Here is a 24350-nt window from a genome sequence, read left to right as displayed (position 1 = left end):
AAAAAAAAAAGGATTGCTGTTTGCTTTGAAAAGTTATTTAGGTTTTAGTTCTCAGAGCTTACACAATAATGGCTCTTACTCCCATTGGTTTAAAAATCAATAATTTTATCATCGTGAAGTATTTGATAAAACATACTTCTTTTCACACATGAGTTAGGAAGCTATAGGGTTTGTAAGTGCTGCAAGTTCTATTAACTACAGCTATGTCCTCTTTCCAAAATACCTTACTCAGCATTCAGTAATTTTTCAAAACCGTATTTTCCTATTTTTGAAAACTATAAAACAAATTATGTCATTTTTCTTACTACACAGTTGGAGAATTTAATGCTGGATAAAGATGGCCACATAAAAATTACAGATTTTGGACTTTGCAAAGAAGGGATCACAGATGCAGCCACCATGAAGACATTCTGTGGCACACCAGAATATCTGGCACCAGAGGTAGGCTATGCTTTCATTCGGAGGAAAAATCTAATATGGCCATATGTTTTGCAAAGTAAACCATTTAGCATTAAAAAACATTGCGGTATCTACTATGTCTTATTTTTAATTCCAGTATAGTTAACATGCAGTGTTATGTCAATTTCAGGTATCTAATATAGTGATTCAACATTTCCGTACATTACTCAGTGCTCATCATGATAAGTGGACTCTTACTAATCCCCGTCACCTATTTCGCCCATCCCCCCACCCACCTCCCCTCTGGTGACCACCAGTGTGTTCTCTAGAGTTAAGAGTTTGTTTCTTGGTTTGTCTCTCTCTCTTTTTTTCCCTTTGCTTGTTTGTTTTGTTTCTTAAATTCCACCAACACGAATCACATCTATTTTGCTCTCACTTGTTTAGCATGGGATTATAGAACAAAAATATGTAGCAATTATATTTTATGAGCACAAAGGTGCTAACTTCAGTAGAGTAAGTCAGTTTTTATGTTTTGGCCACATACATTTTATTTCTTGATGATGCCCATTTTGATTCATTTATTAAAATCAGGTAATTGAATAGCATCAGCAGGCATGTTTGCAGTTTTATAAGCTATCTTGGATTTTCCTTCAAAACAAAGAAACAATGATAATTGACATTCGCAGTGTTGTGGATTTCCATATTTCATTATTGGAAAGTATTTTATAGGGAAAGGTAATGAAAGGACAGTAGCTACATCTTGGAATTCATGCCAAAGCAAGTCCCAACCAGTGACCTCCCCATGCTGAGGGTTCCATAATAATTTGTGAATTTGTTTATTCAACAAATATATATTACATATCTCCTATGTATTGGGTATTTGTCTGGGTGATGTGGTTACAGGAGCAAGACACAAAAGACTCCACTCTCTGGAGCGAAACAATAAAAATAAGTAAATACCCTAATGTCATCTAATGACTAGGAGGCCCAGGGAGAAAAATAAAGCTGGATAAAGGGAAGGGTGTGGTGTGGTGGCTATTTTAGATAGAGTTCAAATTACTATGGCCTTGTAACAAAGCACTCCAAATCCTAATGGTGAAAAACAAGCATTTTATGTGCTCTCTGGTTCAGAGTCAAGAATAGTCAGGGGACAACAGGGATGGCTTATCTCTGCCCCACAGCATGTGGGGCCTCAACCAGAAGGACTTCACAACAGCGGGGTGACTGTGGCTGGAGGCTGGCGAGCGGAAGCATCCTCACTCATCTGACAGTCGGTGCTCCTGCCCGCCGCTACCCTGACAGGCCATCACTTGGAGCCTTGACCGCGAGCCTCAGCCTCGCCAGGTGGTCCAGACCTCTTTGGCCTTGGGTTCCACAAGTGAATGTCCTGAGGAACGAGTCACAGGCTGTTTCCCCTTGTTTTGTTTTGTTTTGTTTTGTTAGGTTTTGTTGTTATTGTTGTTGTTCACCTAGTAAACCATTAAGAAATGTTTTATTAGTTTTTTGCAAAGTCCTTTTCATACTATATTTGTAATAACTTTACTGGAGTTCAGGCCACCTACCATAACATTCAGCAGTGGTTTTTATTATGTTCACAGAGTTGTGCAACTGTCAGCACCATCTAATTCCGGAGTATTTTCATCACTCTGACAACACAACCCATACCCATTAGCTCCTCTCCCGCCAGGCAGCCACGATCCACTTTCTGTCTCTACAGGTGTGCCTCTTCTGGACATTTCCTATCAATGGAGTCCTATAATAGGGGGCCGATTGTGTCTGGCTTCTTTCACGTTGTAGGTTTTCAAGATTCATCCATGTTTTTAGCATTTTCTTGGTACTTCATTCCTTTTAATGACCAAATAATATTCCATTGTATGGATATGCCACATTTTGTTTATCTATTCAGCAGTCGACGGACATTTGGTTTGCTTCCAGTTTGGGGCTGTAATGCTGCTGCGAACACTCGTGCATGTGTCTCCTTCTATGGCCTGGTTCCAAGAACCACACATCGTCTCTGTCATAGGCTTCCTGGTTAGGCATTCCGAGCCAACACCAGTTGAAAAGGTAGTGACGTTGACTCCCCCTTCCCTGTCGTAGAAGACCATGGGAGACAGGAGATACTGTTGCAGCTGTCTTTGGAAGATACGGTGTCTATGGGCAGGATGCGCGGGGAAGTGGTGGTCGACCAGACAGCTGAATGCTAAGAAGGAGGCAGCTATTGCGGAAGTGGAGGGGATGAGCTTTGCAGACACGGAGAGCAGTTAGCATAAAACCCTGAGGCAGGAACGAGCCCAGTTCCTCCCTCAGACTCTGGGAAGGTTGGTGTGGCTGAAGCCAAATAGGGAGGCGTTGATCTTTGATGGATGGATATTAGCTTATTGAACATCTGCTGTGTATGTGTGCTGCACGTTTGGAATGACCTTTTGCGATAGCATCCCTGATGGTTTTTTTAAAGGTGAGGGGATTGAGGATCAGAACTTCTTTTTTAATGGAGTCTGTACACCACAGGGATTTGTCAGAGAGAGGATCAGGAGTCTAACTAGGTCCATCTTATACAGGCCACTCTCCCTTTTTTAACTACATGTATTATGGCCCCAAAACCACAATTTCAAGACCACTTATAGATGTAAATAATTGTCATTTTTAAGGTGAATGCTTTATAAATGCTCAAAAGGAAAAGGTAATTAAATTAAGAAGTAGGAATACATCGAGAACCCTAGCATTCCCTATACATGTAGTAACTCATACCAGTTTGTTATTATAATGGGTTTTTTTTTCAATTAGAGAGTAAATTTACATTTCAAGAATGTTGCGTTATTATAAATAAGTGCTAATAATTTGAAATACAGTACATTTCCAAATATTTTCTTGAAGGCTGCCAACAATATTATTTTCTCTGTTATAAAATCTGGAGTTTAAGATCCTCCCATTTTTGTGGCGAATTAAGTAAAATTTTTGGAACACTTCCTTATTTATTCAAATATGAGATCATATTTTCTAGAATAGGTTGTATTTGTGAATGTCATGAAAAACAAATCCTTTGTTTCTCTGGAATTCAAGTAACCCCTGCGATCCTTGGCCACAGATGATGCCATCCTGTATTGAGAATAACAAAATTAGTTGTGTCACAATTAGGGAAACTATTTCTGAAGAAGATAAACACATTTCATTCAGAAGCAGATGATCTAAGAGACAAAGATACTGTTTTACATGTTTATATCATCAGCTGAAGAACAAAACCAAGAGTTTCATGCAAGAAGGGTCCAGTTGTTTCTAAAGTGAAACTTTACAATTCCCAAGAAATTATTGATTTCTTTTTAAAAAGAAGTAAGAAACATTTCTGTGTACCTTTTTTTTTTTTTTTTTTTAATATTGCAGACGTCTGGTCTTTAACAGCATTTTCTGTACCCATAGCTGATGTGTGTTGATCCATAATTACGGTCTCAACCCCTCTTTTTTCTATCACTGTCGTTACCATTTGGGGATGACAATTCCTGAAACAGCTAACTTCTCATGCAATTTAAATTCTTCCATTTTAAGTATTTGTGTCAATCATGGAATTTTTGTTAAATAGGGGTAACTTTGAATGTGTTTACTCTTACTTTTAAGAACAAGAATTTTAAGTCCCTTTCTCCGGTCTCCGATGCGGACCATTTCACTGAAGAACACTCTCGTTCGCTCAGGAGATACTTACAGAGTATTTATTAGGGGTCATGCGTTGTGTCAGGGGCTGGGAATAAAAGATAGTAAGAAATGGTTTTTGTCCTCAAGTAGCTTGCTGTTTACCAGGGTGATAAGAGACAGAAAACAATCATTACTGTGCAAGAAAATAATTGCTTTCCTGGAGTTGTGCCCAGGGTCGTGGGAGGAGAAGGGTGTGTCAGCCTGCTGGGAGGGCCCAGTGGCAGTGAACAGGGAGCAGGAAGACAGGGGGCTGGATACAGAGATGGGGACTGAAATGCAAAGGAGTTTAGCTTTGATCTCTGGATAAAGGAAAGTCACTTTGGAATTGAGAACAAGGCAATAATGTGATCAGATGAACATGATCAGAGTCAGAGGGGTGGGCAAGCGCCCTTGAGATGGTGTCTCTCACTTTCCTTGAACCTTGAAATTTCTAGTACCTTCCATCATCAATGCCAGACTTTTCTCCATGGTATGTAAGTCATAGTTGCTTATCAGACCTGCAATACATTCCCGATCACTGCTTCTCTTGTGAGTGGCTCATTGTCAGCGTTGTCTCTTTCTACACAAGACTTGTTTACACACTGTGGAGAGAGCTCAGGCCTCCTGTGTCTCATCTAGCAGTGGTCACCCTCTGCCTTTTACTTTGCCTTCACCTGGCAGAAATGCTCTGCTCCTTAAAGATCCACGAAGGCTATGAAAAGATACTTCAAAAAAGACTTAGGGATCAGGTCAAAACCGATTGTTAACTGTCCGACGTGTCAGACTCATAGCTGGTGTTAAAGACAAATTTTAAGTAAGCTTAAGTTTCTTCTTGTAGCATAGAACACTGGGAAAGATGACTCTTACAGTATAAAAATGCCATTTCTTGGAAAAAGAGTATTTACAAGTATTTGTTCTCTTACCTCTTTTGGTAAAGAATTAAGAGGTATTTATTGGTAAAGGAAAAAAAAAATCATGTCTTTTTTTTAAGAGGTTGGAGAGACACAGTGCTAGCAGGCATATAAAGTACGCATTTAGTATCCTACATCTCTAAAAATGCATTTGTATCTATGGTTTTAAATGAATGTGTTTTTGCTCTTATATTAGAAAGAAACCTTACCTGCCATACATTATGGACGGTAAGATATTTCGAGAGAATTTTGTTTTTTAAATTGATACTATATTTTCCACGTAGAAATTCAAAAAGAAATTGGAAATCACATATAAAATCTTACTGTTAAATTTTTATTTGATTTGGCTCTCATTGAATCCAAACCATTTTATGCAGTGCTAATTATTTAGCCTCAGCTTTGCTCTTGAGTTAGCAGTACCTGATCAACTTTCCAACTGTAAAACAGTTTGAAAATCAAATGTAGCTTACATGCAAGACCCAACAAAATTAAAAGTGTTAAGTACGTTTTGGCAGTTCACTTTTATTATGCCCAGTCCTCAAATGTACCAGCAGATAATCATCTGAATGTTAGTTATTTTTCACATGCTTATGTGATCACACAAAAAGTACATGCTAAAAAGAAACAGATGGTGACAGATGGGGAAGGTTGAATAAGGTGGTTTTGGAAACCTAGAGAAATGCACTTCTGTAATAGTGTAAAAATAAAAATTATTTGATAATCAAGTTAGAACTAACAAAAAGATTGCAGAAAAATGGCTTGGCTGTTGGAAAATGCATAGTACTGAGTTGTGGTTGCTATTCAGAAAAAATATATATACATAATTTGATTTCATGTAAGTGTAAAAGGTTTTTTTCCAGTGGCTAAAGTTGCATTGTTTGATGTGTTCTTCGTTTTCAGATCCTCATTCTTAGAAAACATTCACTTGCTGTCATTTTATTCGCTTGTCTTCTGAAGCCTGCTACCTTTATTATCTTTCATATAACATATAATTTGAAAATATCTGAAAGAGACCAGATATTTTGCCGACGACTTTGAGGAAAAGATTTGCTTGAAGTTCTCGTGGTGCCGTAGAGGGAGTAGCACAAATGGACGTTAAATTTCATGTAAATTTAAAGCCAGAGATATGCAGTTACTTCTTCAGAATGAGCTGGGAGCATCCACAGATTCAGGGTAAATGTAGTTGCTGACAACGAATAGTGCAGATGGGGTGGGGGGGCATTTAGAACCCAACTCCATTTAAATGTATGACATGGAATTGTATGTATTTATCTTCAAGGCAACAAAGAAGAGATGTAAAAGGCATCATTTCCTGGGCTCTGTCGATATTGTCGTTAGAGCTTAAGACGAATGAATGAGTCCAAGGTTAGCATGTGTTTGCACATTTACTCTGCAGGTAAAAATAGGAGCACACAGTTACAGTTCACTTAGCCCTCGGACAAAATTCTACCGCTTCTAACAGATTGTGAAACTAAGTCTTCAAATGCCTAAGCATTTTGTAAAAATAAAAAGTTTTAGTAGCCCTTCTAAAACTGTGTGCATCCCTCATATTTTATTTGTTAATAATTCATGTAACACTCATTCTCTTAAGGCCTTTTTGAAAACCTTTATCCTCCTGAATGGCTCCAAAAAGGAGGATCCATCAATATTAAGGGGGAAATTAAGTGAAGGAGCACAGTGATTAGTTTGGGTAGAGGTTGTCCGCTCATGTATAAGGAGACTTAAGGGCCTGTAACTGTCATGAGTTGGCATGCTATTTATACTGTTTCTGGGTAATGGTAAAAATCATCCCACTTTCTCCCCAAATTGGATATTACTTACATATGAACGAAAATAATATTTCTAGTTCAACCTTCACTGTCTCTGGGTGTCGCTAAGTTGAGGCTCCTACTTCCTTAGAGGCCTGTGAGTTCCTGCAGCCCCTAGTTCTCACCTAAAGTTCTTTTCGGTGTTGTGTGCTCTTTCGGCTTTAACAGCAGGAATAGAGTTGCATTCCGTGCTTTGGAATGATTCTAGGTTAAGCCCAGAATTTAATTTGAAATTCTCTGAAGCATGACAACAGAGACAAAACTCAGTGCCCGCTGGGCACGCGCTACTGATGACCTGTAGTATTTCGCAATGGCTGTCACCTTTTGGGTGAGAAAGGCCCAGTTTCCTGAAACCCTTCGATGGCTGTTGCTCTGGGATCGGAGGGAAGTAGGGAACTCCCTGGGCAGATGTGCGTAAGTGCATTGCACCCGTGTAGTGCTCCTCTCGCTCAGGCGAGCTGCCTGCTGCAACCAGGGACTGCTTTCGAGAGGACGCTGTGAGCCGTCCTTGCGTGGACACGCAAGGAAGCATCCGTAAAGCCTACAGCCCTGCTCCTTCACAGCAAATGGCCTTTACCCTCAGTCTCTTAAGAATTAACAGAGCGCTTGAGAACCGGGTATAAAATAAATATCCGTGAAGAAAATACCAAGAAACCGTGGAATTCGTAATTCCCATGAAATACAGACTTCTAAAGCTGCACTACATTTTAGAATCTGGATTGGAAGACTTAACAGGTCTTTTTTTTTTTTTTTTTTTTTTTAAGCAGATTCCTAGGATGTGGAGAATATGTAAAGGATTTCCATAAATGATAAAGTATAGAAACGTATGTTTACATAGAAAACACACACATATCCGTTACCTGAAATACAAGGTTACCAGGAAAAAAAAATTCTTTTTTGAATTAATGGTAAATTGGTTCATCCAAGTTCGCAGTTTACTTTCACAACATAGGTGTGCAGACAGTTTGTTTGGATGTTTAATTTTTTCCCCCATCTGTTCTGTCTGGATTATTGATTGAGCAGCAAGCCACTCCGGGGCATACCTCCCCTCCTTATAATTGCTTGCCTTGGGTGCATTGTGTGGCCTGGCGGCCAAGCCGAGAGAGGTGTTCCTTCAACCTTCCAGTAAATCCCAGTTGGTAAGAGAACACTGGAGTGAATATGGTTTTTGAAAGTACCCATTCGCCAAATAAATATTTACATTGGGAACTTTAACTGATGATATCATTTTAAAATTCATAGTTTATTATTATCATCCTTGAAATTAGTAACCATTCAAGAGCTACTTATGCTGATTTTTATTTAACTCCCCTGGCTCTTTTATAAACAGAAGCATCTACATCAACTATTACCAAATATTAACCAAATGTTACCAGGATATTTAATGGTAATGGATACCTGCTGTGACCTCCTTGAAACCCGTTTTATTATATCAGAAAGTGAAGCACTCTCTGGCTCCTGGTTGAAAAATGGAAACTAAGCCTTGTTTCCCAGCGTTTGTGTTCTGTTTGGATATTGAGTTACTGTGACCTCTTATCATTGTTGAATATTTACATTACTTCTGGTGTTCCAGATCACCTCTTGTCCTTTATGTCTCTCTTTTGCATTAAATGTAGTTACAAACTAAAGCTACATCTGTGGTGACAGAGACAATAGGGTGCAAAGGAAGTACCAAGTGTCTGCATTCGTATTGAAACCTTGAGTTCAGTTGTAAACATTAGTAACAGTGATTCTGTGGAAAAGAGACACTTTCTTTAATCCTTCAGAAGTCTTTCAGTGGATTATTTCTCTAGGAGCAGATTTTGATCTGCATTTATATCCAAATTATATGATAAGGCGAGTGGTAATGGAGTTGAAATGCACTTTGCCATGCTGTGCCTCTGCGTTACCGATAATCGCACCTTTTGAGCCCTCCTGATAACCGGCAAGTAAATTAGCCTTTTTCTAGGAAAAAAAAAAAGTCACCAGAGGTAGTCAGAAGGAATTGCAACTCTTAGGTTAAGGAATGTAAATTTTGTATGTTACTGTAATTTGGGGGAAAATATGTGCTTTGAGTAAGGGAGGAAAATTGTCTTTAGAAAATAATATAAAAGAGGCTGTGGATTTTAATTTCACTCTGGAATTTCTAGAGCCTTTGGAAGTATTGTGTTTTGAGATAATTTAGATTTAGAGAGAGAGAAGGGATATTGTCTGAACAGTGGCAACATGTTTTATATTCTGTATCCACATGTGAAATATAATCGCTTTTCTTTTTATTTCTTGTATATTTCATCTTCCAGCTGTTTGGAGGTGGGAGTTGAACAGAAATCTTTCTTTTTAATTGAGAACAAAGACTCAGATTAAGAGGGCTGGCTGGGTTTTTAGGGTTTTTTTCTCCTCGGCGTTGCTGGACTTCAGGTGTCGATAAGATACAATATATCAAGTCAGATTCGTTCAGTTCAAATAATACAGCAAACAGTTCTAATTGCAGTGTGATGTATCTATATATTCATTAAAGTGCGTATGTTCAGAAGCAAAACCACTTATTTTGAGAATCAGTGTTCATTTTACAAAGTGAAATAAAAAATTTATTTTATCAAACATATTTTTACAATGCAGTTTTATTTTTCAGTTGCTTATTTCTTTTCAAAAATAAAACCCTTTTTTTTATGTACTCACTTTCCCTTCTGGCTGCAAACCAGGTATTTAAACAAAAATAAAGGATTGCCAGTTTTACCAGCTGGGGATGAGAACCCGGCTGGTGAAACGTGGGTTCGGGAAGCAGTTAATCCAGCTTTTATGCTTTTTATGGTTTTATGAAAAAAGAGGTTAAAAACCACATTTGGCTCTTTTTTGCGCGTGCCACTGTTTTGTTGGTGTTGTAGGAATTGAGTAAAAGGTTACTTAGATTTTAAAATTGTTTGTCATTAGGTGAAATCCTAGATCTATTAGATCAGGCCCACAAACAGTCCATTCTACTAATTGGACAGGAGATAGATTCTTGAACAATCAAAAGTCACTGGTATTTAAAAATCATACGTACAGCGTTTTCTTTCACTGAAGTAATAAGTACACAGCCGAATTCTTTCTGCTTCTTTAGGTTATTTCTTGTTTTCTCTGTGTTCTTACATTACTCATTTCGAACAAGTAGAAATCTGAAATATTTTTAGCCAAAGACAAAAACTAGAATTTGTTGTTCTTCCCCAAAATATTTTGCTTAGTTTGTTACTCTACAAAAGATTTTCTGGAAAAACATAGGAACTGGACTTGTGTTCATATCTTGCTAATGCAGTTCCTATGTCATCTTGAGACTGGATACAACCGAAGTAAAAATCTTCTCATAACATTTGAAAAAAACTGCTGAAGTAATCTTTAAGTAACATAGTTTTTTCTCAAAATTACATTCTCCATGCATATAAATACCCTCTCTACCAAGTGCCTTTCATAGCATTGATAGGTAATCATGGTCTAACTGTCAAACATACCATGTCAATTCTATGAAATTATTGGTAAATTTTAAATAAAAGTCACATAGGAGTAATCTTCAACAACTTATTTACTTAACTCAAACTAAGAAAGTTTGGAACATGTGCACCACTTTTTTCTGTATCAAATTCTTATGTAATCAGTTATAAGATTTTTTTAATTGGTTTTCTTTCTCTATTTGTCCCAAAGCTAAGAGAATCAGATAAAGTAGGCTTTAAGATTATTCAGATATAGTAATTTAAAATAAAATACTGAAAGATCCTGGGGCGCCTGGGTGGCTCAGTTAGTTAAGCGTCTGCCTTCGCCTCAGGTTGTGATCTCAGGGTCCTGGGATCGAGTCCTGTGTCGGGCTCCACACGCAGCTAGGAGTCTGCTTTTGAGATTCTCTCTCCTTCTCCTTCTGCCCCAACCCCTGCTTGTGCTCTCTTTGTCTCTCTGTCTCTCAAATAAATAAATAAAATCTTTAAAAAAATATTGGAAGATCCAAATATGTGAAGAAAATTGCATTGGATGAGGAACATACCTAATAAGAAGGTACAAATCAACATTTTCCTGAGACAAATGCTGAATTATTATGCCCTGATTTGAATAGGTGGCTCTAACATAGCCTAACTGATACTGTCCTATCCTTTCTTTCAAAATTTATTTTGCACGGAATGTATTTTGGGAAATAAATTTAAGGGCATATACCAGAGAGATACTGTGCTGTGATTTTTGGTGTTTGTGTTTAACAGAAATTTTATTGTGAGGTACTAAAGCTTTGGACACGCCCCAAACAGTAAATTTTATATTCACTTTGTTGACTATTTCCTTAAAGAGTTTAAACATGCAGGGGCCCTCCAGAAGTTTCCAGCTTGATTGTCATGCTCGCCGTGCCCTGAACCTGTCTATATGACTCTGCGTACATGACTCCTGTCCTCACAGTTTGACTCAAGTTCCTTAGTTCTTCTCCATGGTTCCTTATGCTCAGTCAGCACGACTTCCCTCCAAGTTACTTGAAGTCCACATTAGTGAAACCAGAGTGAAAAATTAAGTAGGCCTATGAGAAAATGTGCAGATACACAAACCATTTTTGCTTGAGCCTTAGTCATCACTCACTTGGAATGTGCCACGTGGCCCTTTATGGTATACTGGCCACTTTGGGACATGGATTGAACATTTCACATATCTGCTGTGATTCATATCTTTTGTGGGATGCTTTCTAGTTTAAATGTCAAGATGTGAGAGTAGCCTACCTAGGTTTTGCAAGTTAGGATTCACTTTGATGTAAGAATTGTACATCTGGTAAAGACTGCTCTAAAAGTTCATGTGTAATAACGAATCTTTTCGCTGGTTTCCCTCTTAGGTGTTAGAAGACAATGACTATGGCCGAGCCGTGGATTGGTGGGGCCTGGGGGTCGTCATGTATGAGATGATGTGTGGGAGGCTACCTTTCTACAACCAGGATCATGAGAAACTTTTTGAACTAATACTAATGGAAGACATTAAATTTCCTCGAACACTCTCTTCAGATGCAAAATCACTGCTTTCAGGGCTCTTGATAAAGGATCCAAATAAACGGTAAGCCACAAATAACACTCGATGGGCTATGGACGAGTGTGGGTAGATTGTGATATGGAGATTAATCCAAATATAACTAACTCCAAGGAGCAGTGTATTTGGTGTAGACATCTTCCCACTGAAATACTGACTTATTTTTAACTGCATAATACAGAACATTGTAAAAATTTCTTCAACTCTTTCCTGACTTGGAAACCTTATGCAGATTTTGCCAAATAAGGATTTTGAGGGTTTTCATATCCATATTGTGAGTGAACAGTTTCTTAATTGCCCTGGTACTTGCTATTGTGGGGATAGAAGTATCCCTTTTTTTTTTCCTTTCAGTCTCTGGGTCTTTATATTTATGCTAATTTACATAATAAAAAAGATAGACTGGGCTCTGTACTATCCTCTCGTCCCAACCTGTGTTAACACATCCAACTACTTTTTTTTGTTTGCCATTTGAAGATACGCTTTTCCTTGTGTGGCTGAGAGGATTAATGGCAAAATACATTTACACACTTTGTATTTCTTTTGTAGCTACAACTGTGACCTGAAGAATCCTACAGCCCTTTGCTTACTTAATCAGTGAACTGTAGTATTCTTTGTTCATGTTTCTATATTCATCTACACATACAATTTGTAAGCCACGTATGAAATGACTATTAACGTAAAAACGTCCCTGAATCTCTCGTTTGTGTAGACATGCACATAGCTAACCTTTCCTGTAGACGTATAGGACAGCCAGCATTGCTCTAAAAATCACTTAGATACTAAGTATCTTGAGGATAGATTTCAAGATTTTATTGTCAAATCTTCCCTAATGTGTTTTTGCGAAGTTCTGTTTTGGGTTGCTGCTCATTATGTATTTGTTGACAGACTGAATTAATGCAGGAAGGAATAAATGAATCCTAAAATATGGGTTTTGTTTACCTTAGAAATGGTTTCCATCACACACTTGTAGCTTCTAAATTTATAAGAAGCATGATTTTACTTTCAGCAGAAATAAGCAAACATAATAAAAGAGACACCATCCTTTTGCTTCTTGAAGAACCTTTCAGAAATGTGTTTTATGATCCTGGTAATGGGGAGCTTACCTTGTATTTGTAGAGTGATTTCAAGTGTTCTTTTTCAGGGCATTTGCATATCTGTTGTCCCCTTTGCTGTTTCTGTGGCCTTGTAGAGTTGATAGGTAGATATTATTCTCATTTATATTTGAATGAGGACAAAACAGGCCCGGAAAGGGTTAAGTGATTTATCCTACAGAAAATTCCTGTGGAATAAGAGTAATCAACTTTCTTGGTGCCTATTGGTATTTCTCCTGTATCTGATTTGCAGTGCACCCACTTCTCAGTTGGTTCAGGTTGTGAAATGTGTTCCATTTTTAGTGTGATTATTTCATAATTAATGTAACAGGCAGTACTTGGTGATAGGTGATCTTTAAACAGAGCTAGGATTTCCATTTTATCTACTTGATTTTGGGATCTAATATTTGGCTTGGATTTCGAGGGCAGTGAATTTTTAGCCCATCCTTTCATGACTCCTCCAGGTAACTCTGACAGCCCTTTCCCTTATGGTCCCCTCTGTAAGCAGCTGGTAGAACAAATTGGTATTTGTGGTTCTCGTGTCTGTGTCTCATTCATTTTCCTATCCCCACCCGCCCCCCCCCCCCCCCCGGGGCCAGGGCGGGGGGATAGCACATAGTAGATACTTAATAATTGTTGAGTAAATTTGAGGTAAATTTCTAGAATGTTAGTGGGCTGATGTGTAGGACAACTCCTGAAGGTTTGTCCATCCAGAGGTTGGTATTATCTAAAGGGAAGATAGGGTATTTTCAATGATTTGCTGTTTTCATTTAAGGTGGATATGTCAAGCCCCTCCACTGTTGCATTAAAATATCGGGAATGCGAGGATGAGTGAGACAAAGAAGCTCTGCTGTCGATGTTCGTAGAGTAATGTGGGACACAGAACGTGTCTTCACAGTTGCTCAGGTCTACCTACAAGTGCCTATTGAAATTATTAGCTCTGTCTAGGGGGCTGGAAAGGTTGGAGTCCACGGCGGGGTGGGGGTTCATGCAGAGAAATTGACATGGAAAGGAATCTAGAATTGCAAATGAACATGGCATTTGAGAAGTTCAGCGACTAGAGTGTGTAGAGTATGAGTTGGGTAATGTTGGGAGATAAAGCTGAAATGGTAGATTGCAAAGACCTTATGCTTCTTAGAAAATATTTATCCTTTATTCAGAAGAGTATGAAAAGCCACTGTATTATGAAAAGTAAAAGATGGTGTAATCGGATTTGTGTTATGAAAGGTAGCTCTGGCAGATTCATCATGGATGCATTAGAACAGGGAGTCACAGAATGTGAAGCCAGCAGCTGAAAATCATATCAGTGCTTAGTAGACACACAGTGGCTGAATATATGCTTTGGGGCCCCATCGCCATCTTGGAGGCTGCTGGAGCCATGAGAATAGTGGGGAGAGTCTAGTACAAAGGGAAGAAGGCCTAGGACAGAATCCTGAGAAACAGAATTTAAGAGGTAGAAAGAAAGAGAAAGAGCCACTCAAGGACCCTGAAAAGTCTTTGGAAACATAAGATAACATAACGATAGACCTCATTATTCTTCCTCTTCAACAATTGTAAATACTGATGAATTTTTCTGATACTCTTTACTGAATTTCTGTCCATTCTACCAAAGGGTCAACTACCATTTTGCCTTTATTTCTTATTCTCCATCACTTTATGCTCATTCTATTAGTATCTCCTCTATCCTCCTATGCACAGTTTCTAAGAAAAGCATGACCTCATGCTGCATTCAGTAGCACCAGGAAAATACGTGTTCCATGATGTTCCTACTAATGAAGAATCCATGTAGCTGAGGATTTAATTTGGCATTCTGATATCAGAGTTTACTATTCTTAGACATAAATATCCTAGTGCAAATCATATTTTGATATTATTTTGAAGTCTTAAATCGTATATTAGGGAGTCATTGACATTGAAATTTTTGACAGTTTCACACTTGGAGAAAGTGCGTGTTAAAGAATCTCTCCCAGCTTCTAAAATGGCAGTCTAAGATTATATTCTTAGACTTCACATAGTACTCATGGCTGATACTTTAGTTTTTTATGTATTTGACAAATATAGATTAAATGCTGGCAATGTCCAAGGCCAAGCTATTGCTAGAGAACAGAGGGGTGACATAAAATGAATAACTGAAGCTGGATTAAAACCTTCTATTTACAAAATGATGATGGTTCTCTACTCCCAATTCCCACCTCCCCTACCATCTCCTGTGTCATTCAAAATAAAAACAATAGCGTAAGTATAAGAAAGTACAGCAAGCTTCTGAGTTTCCTCATGCAGACTACTTTGATGCATACTTCGAGATGTTAAATTCTCTTCAGAAACACTGCTTTTTCTGGCTCCCTAAGTATGAGCTCAGAATGCTTTTTGGATCATCCAGTCCTGATCTCTGCCCTCAAAAGACTTTGCAGCCCAGCCAGGGAGGGACATACACCACTTGGAGTAGACGAAGAAAGAGCATGGCCAGGGGGTGGAGTTCTGGCATTCGCTAAATACAGACCCGCCAGTCAGAAAGCCCTGCCTACGAACACCGCTAGTACCATCTGGTCTAGTCTAGAAGTTCCCTGTCAGCCCTGTGGTTCATTCCGTACAGTCTGGGACAGGAGACCTAGACTGTGGGAACCACGGATCATCACCACAGATACTCCGATATCGGCTCCATTCTGACCATGTATCAGGGAATCCTGGATTCTTCCCCAGTCGTGTGTTCCTTATACCTAATAATAACCAGCACCATTAGATTGTATTATCATTTGTTTATTATGACCTGTTTGTTTCTTTCTACCCAGTGGTGTGTGGGAGTTGGCATGTACCAACTCATAAGAGCCAGTGTTACATTTCAAGGATTTTGTGAGCTGGTTGTTTAATACGGTCATAGTTACAAATCAAATTATATGAACTTACAGATCAAATCAAGTACATTAAAAACACAGGTAATAAATACTCATAATTCATCACTCCTTAATAATTTTGTTACGTTTTACTCTTCTTGGTGCTTTTGAGGTTGCTTTTATCTGTTGTGTCTATATAGAAATACTAAAGAACGGTTTGCTTCTGTGCACATCTTCCCACTTCTGTGTTGAGTGACATCAGGTTCCTAACTTGAAATTGGCCATGGGGGGAGTATTTACATCACCAAAATTGGCAAACTTTGTAAGTCAGGGCTTGCTTTATTGTTTTGTTGATTGTTTAGATTTAAGAAACTAATAGAGAAAATGTTAATAACACAGATTACATTTTACTTTTATTTTATTTTTTTAGAGAGAGCAACAAGGAGGGGCAGAGAGAGAATCTTAAGCAGGCTCCACACTGGGCATGGAGCCAGACACAGGGCTCGATCTCACAACCCTGAGATCATGACCTGAGCCGAAATCAAGAGTCAGACACTTAACCGACTGAGCCACCCAGGCGCCCTATACAGATTACATTTTAACGTTTGTTCTGTCTTTATCCATGACATTGTGAATAGCACACAAAAATGAGGAAATATTTTTCCACCATTCATCAAGGAAATCACTCATATAACTGACAAGCAAGCGAAGGTCTGATGTGTGTCTTTGTTGTATCACTTTCAAATTAGTCTTCACCATAAACAAAAACATCAGCCAGTATTCACGTTGGAGCTGCTCCTAACCCAATTAGTATGGCTTTCGAGTTCAGCAAAAATTAACAAATGTTTTCTGTGAGCATCACTTGGCTATTTTAGAGTAAAGGGCGTTCTGTATTTTATTATTCTTTATAAATTTTGTGCCTCGCATCCTTTATGTCTGTAAAATTCATAACAAACGTGTACATATAATCTGCATATGTAGGATTACACATGCATCATTTTCCCCTGAGAGCTGGCTGTTAAGTACACCGTTCCTGGCCGTGAACAAGACCAGAGAAAGCTTGCTCTGTCAATCCAGATTTAAACAGATTGCCTTTCCCTTCTTTTCCCTGCTCTTTCCCCATTCTTTATTTTTTTCTTCCCTTTCACTCTTTCACTCCCCTCTTGCTTCCATCTGGTTTTTTGTTTTTGTTTTTGTTTTTGTTTTTTGCTTTTCTCATTCCTTCTTCGTAGTGACTAATATGCACTATATGAGACTGAGAAAGCTGGAAAATACCTGAATTTCATACTGTGCCGGCTCTCTGTTAAGTAAGAGTACCTGCAAAGATGGGGGGGGGGCATCTTTAAATTGGTAACATGTATTACAGCTTGCATAATAAATTAGGTTACAGTGATATTTCGTAGATTAGCAATGTCATTTCTGTGGAAATTAACTTCAGGTATGAAAATAGCCGCTGAGTTTCTATCTATTAGCAATACTGTACAAGTTGCTTTTTCTTACTAATTATTTAGTCATTTCAGAATTTATGGTAACAAGGATAGTTTGACCTGAGTCTTAACCACAATAAATTTGGTTTATAGAATTGACTATGGCAGTTGCTCCCATTTGTTGTGCTAAGTGCTTACCTCTGTTATTTCTAACACTCGTGGTGATCCACCAGGCTGGTATCATTGTCCCCCTCTACAGTGGGGACACTGGGACTAAGAGCTTGTTCTTGTCACATATCTTTTAAGTTCCAGCGCTCGTTGCCTATTTCGGTTTTGTCCCCAAAGCCTGCACTCTTTGCAGGTACGACATTGTCCTGAGGCTACTTCTTTTTCTTCTTCCTCTTTTTTTTTTAAGATTTATTTATTTGAGGGGCGCCTGGGTGGCTCAGTTGGTTGGGCGACTGCTTTCGGCTCAGGTCATGGTCCTGGAGTCCCAGGATCGAGTCCCGCATCGGGCTCCCTGCTCAGCAGGGAGTCTGCTTCTCCCTCTGACCCTCCCCCCTCTCATGCTCTCTCTCTCTCTCTCTCATTCTCTCTCTCAAATAAATAAATAAAATCTTTAAAAAAAAAAAAAAAAAAAAGATTTATTTATTTGAAAGAGAGAGTGCGAGGGAGGTGCAGGGACAAGGCAGAGGGAGAGGGAGAGAGAATCTCAAGCGGACTCCCAGCATGGGGCTCGATCCCTTGACCCTGAGATCATGACGTGACCTGAGCCAAAATCAAGAGTTGGGTGCTCAACCGACTTCTTATTAATAGCACGTTAGGGAAATCAGATCTGACAGCAAAAGCTTTTTATTGGTACAGCTCTTGATCTCAAGAACTATGTAAACCACGGAGAATTACATTTCGTGAACACTTTTTTTGTTTCCTTTTGGGCTTATGTAAATGTCTTAATGCTCTCTCACTCTTGTTTCTGTCTCTTAGCCTTGGCGGGGGCCCAGATGATGCAAAAGAAATTATGAGGCACAGTTTCTTCTCTGGAGTCAACTGGCAAGATGTTTATGATAAAAAGGTAGGTTATTTTCATGGAACAATCTTTATATATTTTGGCTAAAATGAATTTACGGCCAAAAAAAATTTTTAAGTGAATAAAATTCAATGATGTAATGATAGTTTTCATTTTTATTCTACATATAATTGAATATAATATTGAACTTCTCAGCCCAAAAATTTATTGATTCTGACTCCCCAAATGCATCTTGAAATGTTATTCAGTATGGTAATTGATTTTTCTTTTATCACAGTAATGTTGGTTTGCTTCTCATTGTTTCCTTAATATTAAGAGAAAAAATAAAGACCCAATGTTACGTTATTCTTTAAGAAAACTAGCAAAACAAAATCAGAATGTTTTTCCTTGTCCTTATGTCTTTAATTTTAAAGTGAACTCTACAAATTTATTCATACAGATCTTATTTGAAAAGGAATTAAAAGCACTTTAGTTTTCAATATTTAACAAAGGAATGAATATTTTTCTTATTTCGGGCTTCTCTATAATTTGAAACTGAATTTTAATGCCCACAAAATGGATGCTACTAATTTTATAACTTTATTTTTATTGTAATCTGCTTATTACTTGTTTTTAATACTGTAATTTTTGCTTAGGACAGGAAATCATTGTGTCTAGTCCTTCTTTTTAATCTTTGTCTATTTTATTTGTACTATTTCAGGCATTGTTAGTACAGATACTGATTTTGATTTTTTGATTTTCAAACGCTTGTGTAAAATTTTTATAAAAATTTTACTATCAAATTTTTATGTAATTTCATATTTGCTTAGAATCTTTATCTAGTTCTTTTGTGTACTTAATCCTTCTGTTTCAATTTATTCCAGTTTTCCCCTGAAAGATATATAATCAGCAACACTTAGGAAATGTCTGTTTTGTGCCAAATATTCTTTTCTATTAATCCCTGAGGTAAAGATAGAATGATACCATATGACTTACGAGGAAGAAGACAAGTACTGAATTTTTGCCTTATGTTACGGGAATAGGGAGTGTGGTGATTTTCTAAGCATTTGTTGTGTAATAGTTGTGTGGTATTAAACACCTCTACTCAAACTTTAGACTCCCACCATGTACAAAGCACTGGGGTAGATATTGGATCCTTCCTGACCCTTCTGAGAAGCACATGACCGTTCTTAAATATTTATTAACTCCATGTAGACAAGTAGACATCCACTTTATAACACTGATAATGTTCTTTATGGGTTGTATCCCTATTTAGACCCTAATGGTGGCTATGTACTGTTTTTATCAAATCCGTTCACTACAGAAGACCCTTGTCAAAAGAGAAGGATCAAAGTCTTCTCATGTCTCCCAGAAATAATACATGGTCAGAGGTTTTCTTTTTTTTTTTTTAAAGATTTTATTTGTTTATTTGAGAGAGAGAGTGAGAGAGAGAAAGAGCATAAGAGGGGGGAGAGGGAGAAGCAGACTCCCTGCTGAGCAGGTAGCCCGATGCGGGACTCGATCCCGGGACTCCAGGATCATGACCCGAGCCGAAGGCAGTCGCTTAACCAACTGAGCCACCCAGGCGCCCCGGTCAGAGGTTTTCTTTGGCGTACAAAGCTGTAAGCCACAAACATATATCCCTTTGCTGTACCCTCACCAAGGAGAACTCAGTAAAAAAAAAAAAGGGGGGGGTGTAGAGAGAAAGAAGGAAGGAGAGAAAACATTTCTTGAAGAGACAATTGTGAGGCACCGTTGTGTCACTGCTAACTTAAAGAAGAGGCAAAACATGGGCTTTCTTCTGTCCTGTCAGGAGACTAAGATACGCCACAAAGATTTCCTCATCAGGGTTAGGCTCTCTGTGTTAAGTGGGAGTTTGGCGTCAACTGGGGAAAGCTCTGAGAGACACACATCCTGTCTCTGCTCTGCAGGGCTAGACATGCCCAGAGCCGAGGTGACAGCAAGACACCCACCAGCTCCCTTGAGGTGAATGGGATTGGAGGGGGCCAGCCAGCAGGAAGAGGGAGCTGCCAAAACATAGCTTTAGGTGATGCATTATGGAGGCAGGAGTTTAAATTGTTATAATTGATAAAAATAGATGCCACTTACTCTGAGCAAAGGTCTTAAGTGTCTTCCATAAAGAAGCACAACCACAAAAATTACAAAGCGTCCACAAACAGAAATCATCGGGACTGAAGGCTGCTGCAGGTTTACTCGGGTGGATGTCAGACGAGGCGTTGATGTTTCCAGGCGTCTTGCGTGCTTGAGGGATACAAGAGCAGCGGGATCGCGGCGCCCGCACATTCTGAGTCTGTCTCTGAAAGGCTGTGAACGCGCGATTGCGTCTGTCTGGGTTTGTATCACTAAGGAACAGGGAATTAGTTATGGGGATGCTGTAATACTCTTGGGGAGCTTTACTATTTTGTAGATCTATTATTACATAATTATTGGCCACTTTTGTATATATTGTGGCAAAACTAGAGATGAATTCATATAGAGACGCTAGTATCTTTAAGGGAAATCTGGATCTCTTCCTAGGTTAAGTAAGAAAAGTGAATTAATCTTAATTGTGAATATCCATGAAGAGCACAAGATTGAAGTGTGGAAATCCATGTCCAAAATTTGCTTCTTCCTTCCTGTGGGGAAATGGACAAGCCATTTTACTCACACAAAATTATGATCTCTGAAATGCCTTCAAGCTTTAAGATTCTCTGGAGGATGTTTTATAAGAGGAAGTTATCTAGATAAATTTCTGTATAGACTTTACACTCAGTTTGTAATTTTCTACAAAAATCTGGGATTTTGTGTAATATTGCGTTGAATCTATGGATAAATTTGGGACAGAATAGACCTTTGAACAGGATCGAAGCTTCAGATCCATGAACATCATATACCTCTCCATTTATTTAGGTCTTCTTTAATGTCTCTCCGTAATGTTTCATAATTTTCCATGTTCAAGTCTTATCCTTGTTTTGTTAATTTTGTCCTTAAGTATTCATGTCTTCTAATATAAATGGTATTTAAAATTTTATTTTCAGTTTGTTTGCTACCAATATATAGAAATACAGTTGATATTGTATATTTACCTTATGTCCTGCAAACTTGCGAAACTCAGTAGCTTTTTTTTTTGTAGATTAGCCCATATTCTTTGCATAGGTGATTATGTCTTATGTAAATAAGAAGTTTTACTTCATTTTTAATTGGTATGTATTTCTTTTTTTCTTTTTCTTTTTGTTTTTTGGCTCAGTATATTGGCTAGGACCTCATTGTAATGTTGAATAGAAATGGAGGCATGAACATCCTGGTTTTGTTCTTGATCTTATGGAGAAAACATCCTTTATCATTAAACATGATGTTAATTATCACAGATAGTACTGAGATCTTAGTTTTTAAATATCATTCTTCAATAAAAAGAACCAAAGTTACGTGGAAAAGTAGTTGATTTCAGAGCTGAGATGGGGAAAATAAAAGATAAGCCCAAGGAATTTTGTGGTGCCAAAAAGTAAAAAAGATAGATAGATAGATAGATAGATAGATAGATAGATAGATAGATAGATAGATAGAGGTACATTAATAGGATGCAGGAGCCAACCTTAAATAAGTCCCAGTGGTGAAAGCTGGAACAATTTCAATAACAAAATAAATATCTGTAAGTCCACACTACAAAAATAAATGATTGAACAAATAAATAAAATGTTGAGAAGGGACATGTCTTCCTTATAGATGAATTACAATTAATAAATGTAGAATGAAGTTTCATAAAAGAAAAAATATGTGTGTATATACTTCTTATGCATTATATTGCTGGAAACATATCAAGATACTGGTAACATTGGTTGCCTTAGGAGAGGGAACTAAGTGAATGAGACCCGTGGTGTGTGTTCAACTTTTCATTACGTGTGCTTTTGCAACTTTTGAATTTTCAACTAAGTGGATATATTACATAGTCATAAGTAGCATTAAAACTTTAAGAAGACAATAAAATTAAAAATATATAAATATTTAAATAAAGAATCCCATGAATGTCAGAATAAAATGAAACAAAACAAATAAAACAAAATAAAATAAATGTAGAAGGAATGAGGGAACTAGAAAATCACCATCAGACCCCCAGAGGGGAACTTACTGCATGTAGGATCTACCAATGAATGTTAAAATCGGCGGGCAGAAGTTTAAGAAAGAGCATATTTGCATAGTCTCAATGTATCTCTCCTCAAACATTTATTATTTACAAAGTTTTAAAGAGTAACTTTTCAGTAGAAAAGCCTGGCAGACCCTGTCTTAAGCCAGCTGATCAAGATTAGCATCACCAGTGATAGGACAGACTGCTATCGTGTAGCCCCTGATATGAGGCTGTGGGAAGGCTAGATCACTTTTGTGGTATTCTTTCTCAGAATGCATAATCTCAACATAATCATGAGAAAACCTGAAGCACCCAAATGGAGGGGGCATTCCTTGAAATAACTGGCCAGGTAGCCCCAACAGTGTCAACTTCACGAAAGGCAAGGCTTGACCGTGGACCTGGGCAGGCTGGAGAGGACAGAGGTCACGCTGACCGAAGGCAGCACAGGGTCCCAGACGGGGTCCTAGGACAGCAGAGGGCATAGTGGGAAGGTGGTGAAGTCCAGATAAGGTTGTAGGTAACAGTTTTATACCAGCGTTAATTTCTTAGTTTTGAGCATTGTGCTTTGGCTATATAAGATATTAGCCTTAGGGGCAGGTGTGTAAACGGGATAGGGGAATTTTTTGTACTATTTTTGTAAGTCTTCTCTAAGCCTAAAATTATTTCAGGATAACAAGTTATAAAACTGTGATGTTAGTGTAAGCTTTCTATACTTCCTTTATTAGGTTGAGGAAGTTCCTGTCTGTTCCTAGTATGCTGATAGTTTTTATCCCGAAGAGGTGTTGAATTTCATTAAAAGTTTTTCTGCGTTTGTTGTAATGACCCTGTGGTTTTTCTCCTTTATATTCTATTAAGATGGTGAATTACACTGATTGGCTTTCTAATGTTCAATGAACCTTACATTCCTGGGGGAAAACCCACCTATTCCTGGTGTCCTTATTATGTATTGCTAGATTTGATACAATGGATTTTTAAAAGATTTTTGCATCCTTAAATCACGAGTGGTACTGGGGTGACATCTTCTTTTCCTAAAATGTTTTTGTATGATTTTCATTTCAGAAATATGTTTGATTTTTTAAAATGAAGAGACAAGTATTTCCTCTTCTTCAATTGTATGGGATTGTTCATGTAGAATTTGTATTATCTGTTCCTAAAATCTTTGCTAGAATTTACCAGTGAAGCTACTTGGGCCTGGGGTTTTGTATTTGTTGGGAGGTTTTTAGCTCTGAGCTCATTTTCTTTCATGGTTGTGGGGCTGTTCTGCTTCTCTGTTGCTTCTTGAATGTTCCAGGATCTTTTGTCTTCTAAGCTTTCTAATTTATTGGCTTAAAGATATTTGTAATATTCCCTTATTGTCTTAACAGTGTGGTAACGTATGTAATGATGATCTCTTTTTTAATCCTGATATTGGTAATTTGTTTGTTCTCTCTTCTTTTTCTTGATCAATCCAGTGAGAGGCCCATTAATGCTATTGAATTTTTTCAAAGAACCAGCTTTGGTTTCATTGATTTTCTGTATTGTATTTCTGCTCATTATTCATTGGTTAATTAATTCTGCACCTTGTTATTTCTTTATTCTGCTTCTTTTGAATTTACTTTGCTGTTCTTTCCCTATTTTCTTTGGAGGGAAGCTAAGATTATTGTTGGGGGATCGTTCTCTTTTTATAGCATAGCGCTTAGTGAATGCTATGATTTTCCATAGAAGGACTGTTAGCTTTGTTTTGCAAGTTTTGATTTGCTGTGTTTTCATTTCAAAATAGTTTAAATTCCTCTTGTGATTCCTTCTTAACTCAGAGATTATTTAGAAATGTGTTGCTTGATTTCCAAATATATGGATTTTTCACATTTTTGTTACTGATTCCCAACTAAACTCTCTTGTGTTTGGAAAATATACTTTATATGATATTAATCCTTTTAAATTTATTGAGACTTGTTTTATGGCCCAGAAAATGGTTTCTTTTGGTGTATGTTCTATGTACACTTGAAAAGAGTGTATATTCTGCTTTTATTGCACAGAGTGTTCTATCAGTAGCCATTCGTGAAGATGGTTGGTGGTGCTTATCTTTCCTGTATTCTTACTCATTTTCTGCCTAC

General features: G+C 37.8%; 1 protein-coding gene across 1 annotated transcript in view; it reads left to right on the top strand.

Moving 5' to 3' along the window:
- AKT3 (AKT serine/threonine kinase 3) overlaps nt 1-24350 on the top strand; it is a 298230-nt gene that overhangs the window by 238064 nt on the left and 35816 nt on the right. Inside the window, exons 10-12 of the mRNA XM_044916426.1 lie at nt 313-441; nt 11592-11806; nt 18113-18200. Of these exons, the coding sequence (XP_044772361.1) occupies nt 313-441; nt 11592-11806; nt 18113-18200 (432 nt within the window). The remainder of the gene's footprint in view (nt 1-312; nt 442-11591; nt 11807-18112; nt 18201-24350) is intronic.

Source organism: Neomonachus schauinslandi, chromosome 6 (genome assembly GCF_002201575.2).
Source record: "Neomonachus schauinslandi chromosome 6, ASM220157v2, whole genome shotgun sequence".
Classification (NCBI taxonomy): Eukaryota; Metazoa; Chordata; class Mammalia; order Carnivora; family Phocidae; genus Neomonachus; species Neomonachus schauinslandi.
Note: the sequence above shows the minus strand (reverse complement) of the source record. Positions and strands in the feature narration are given on the sequence as shown.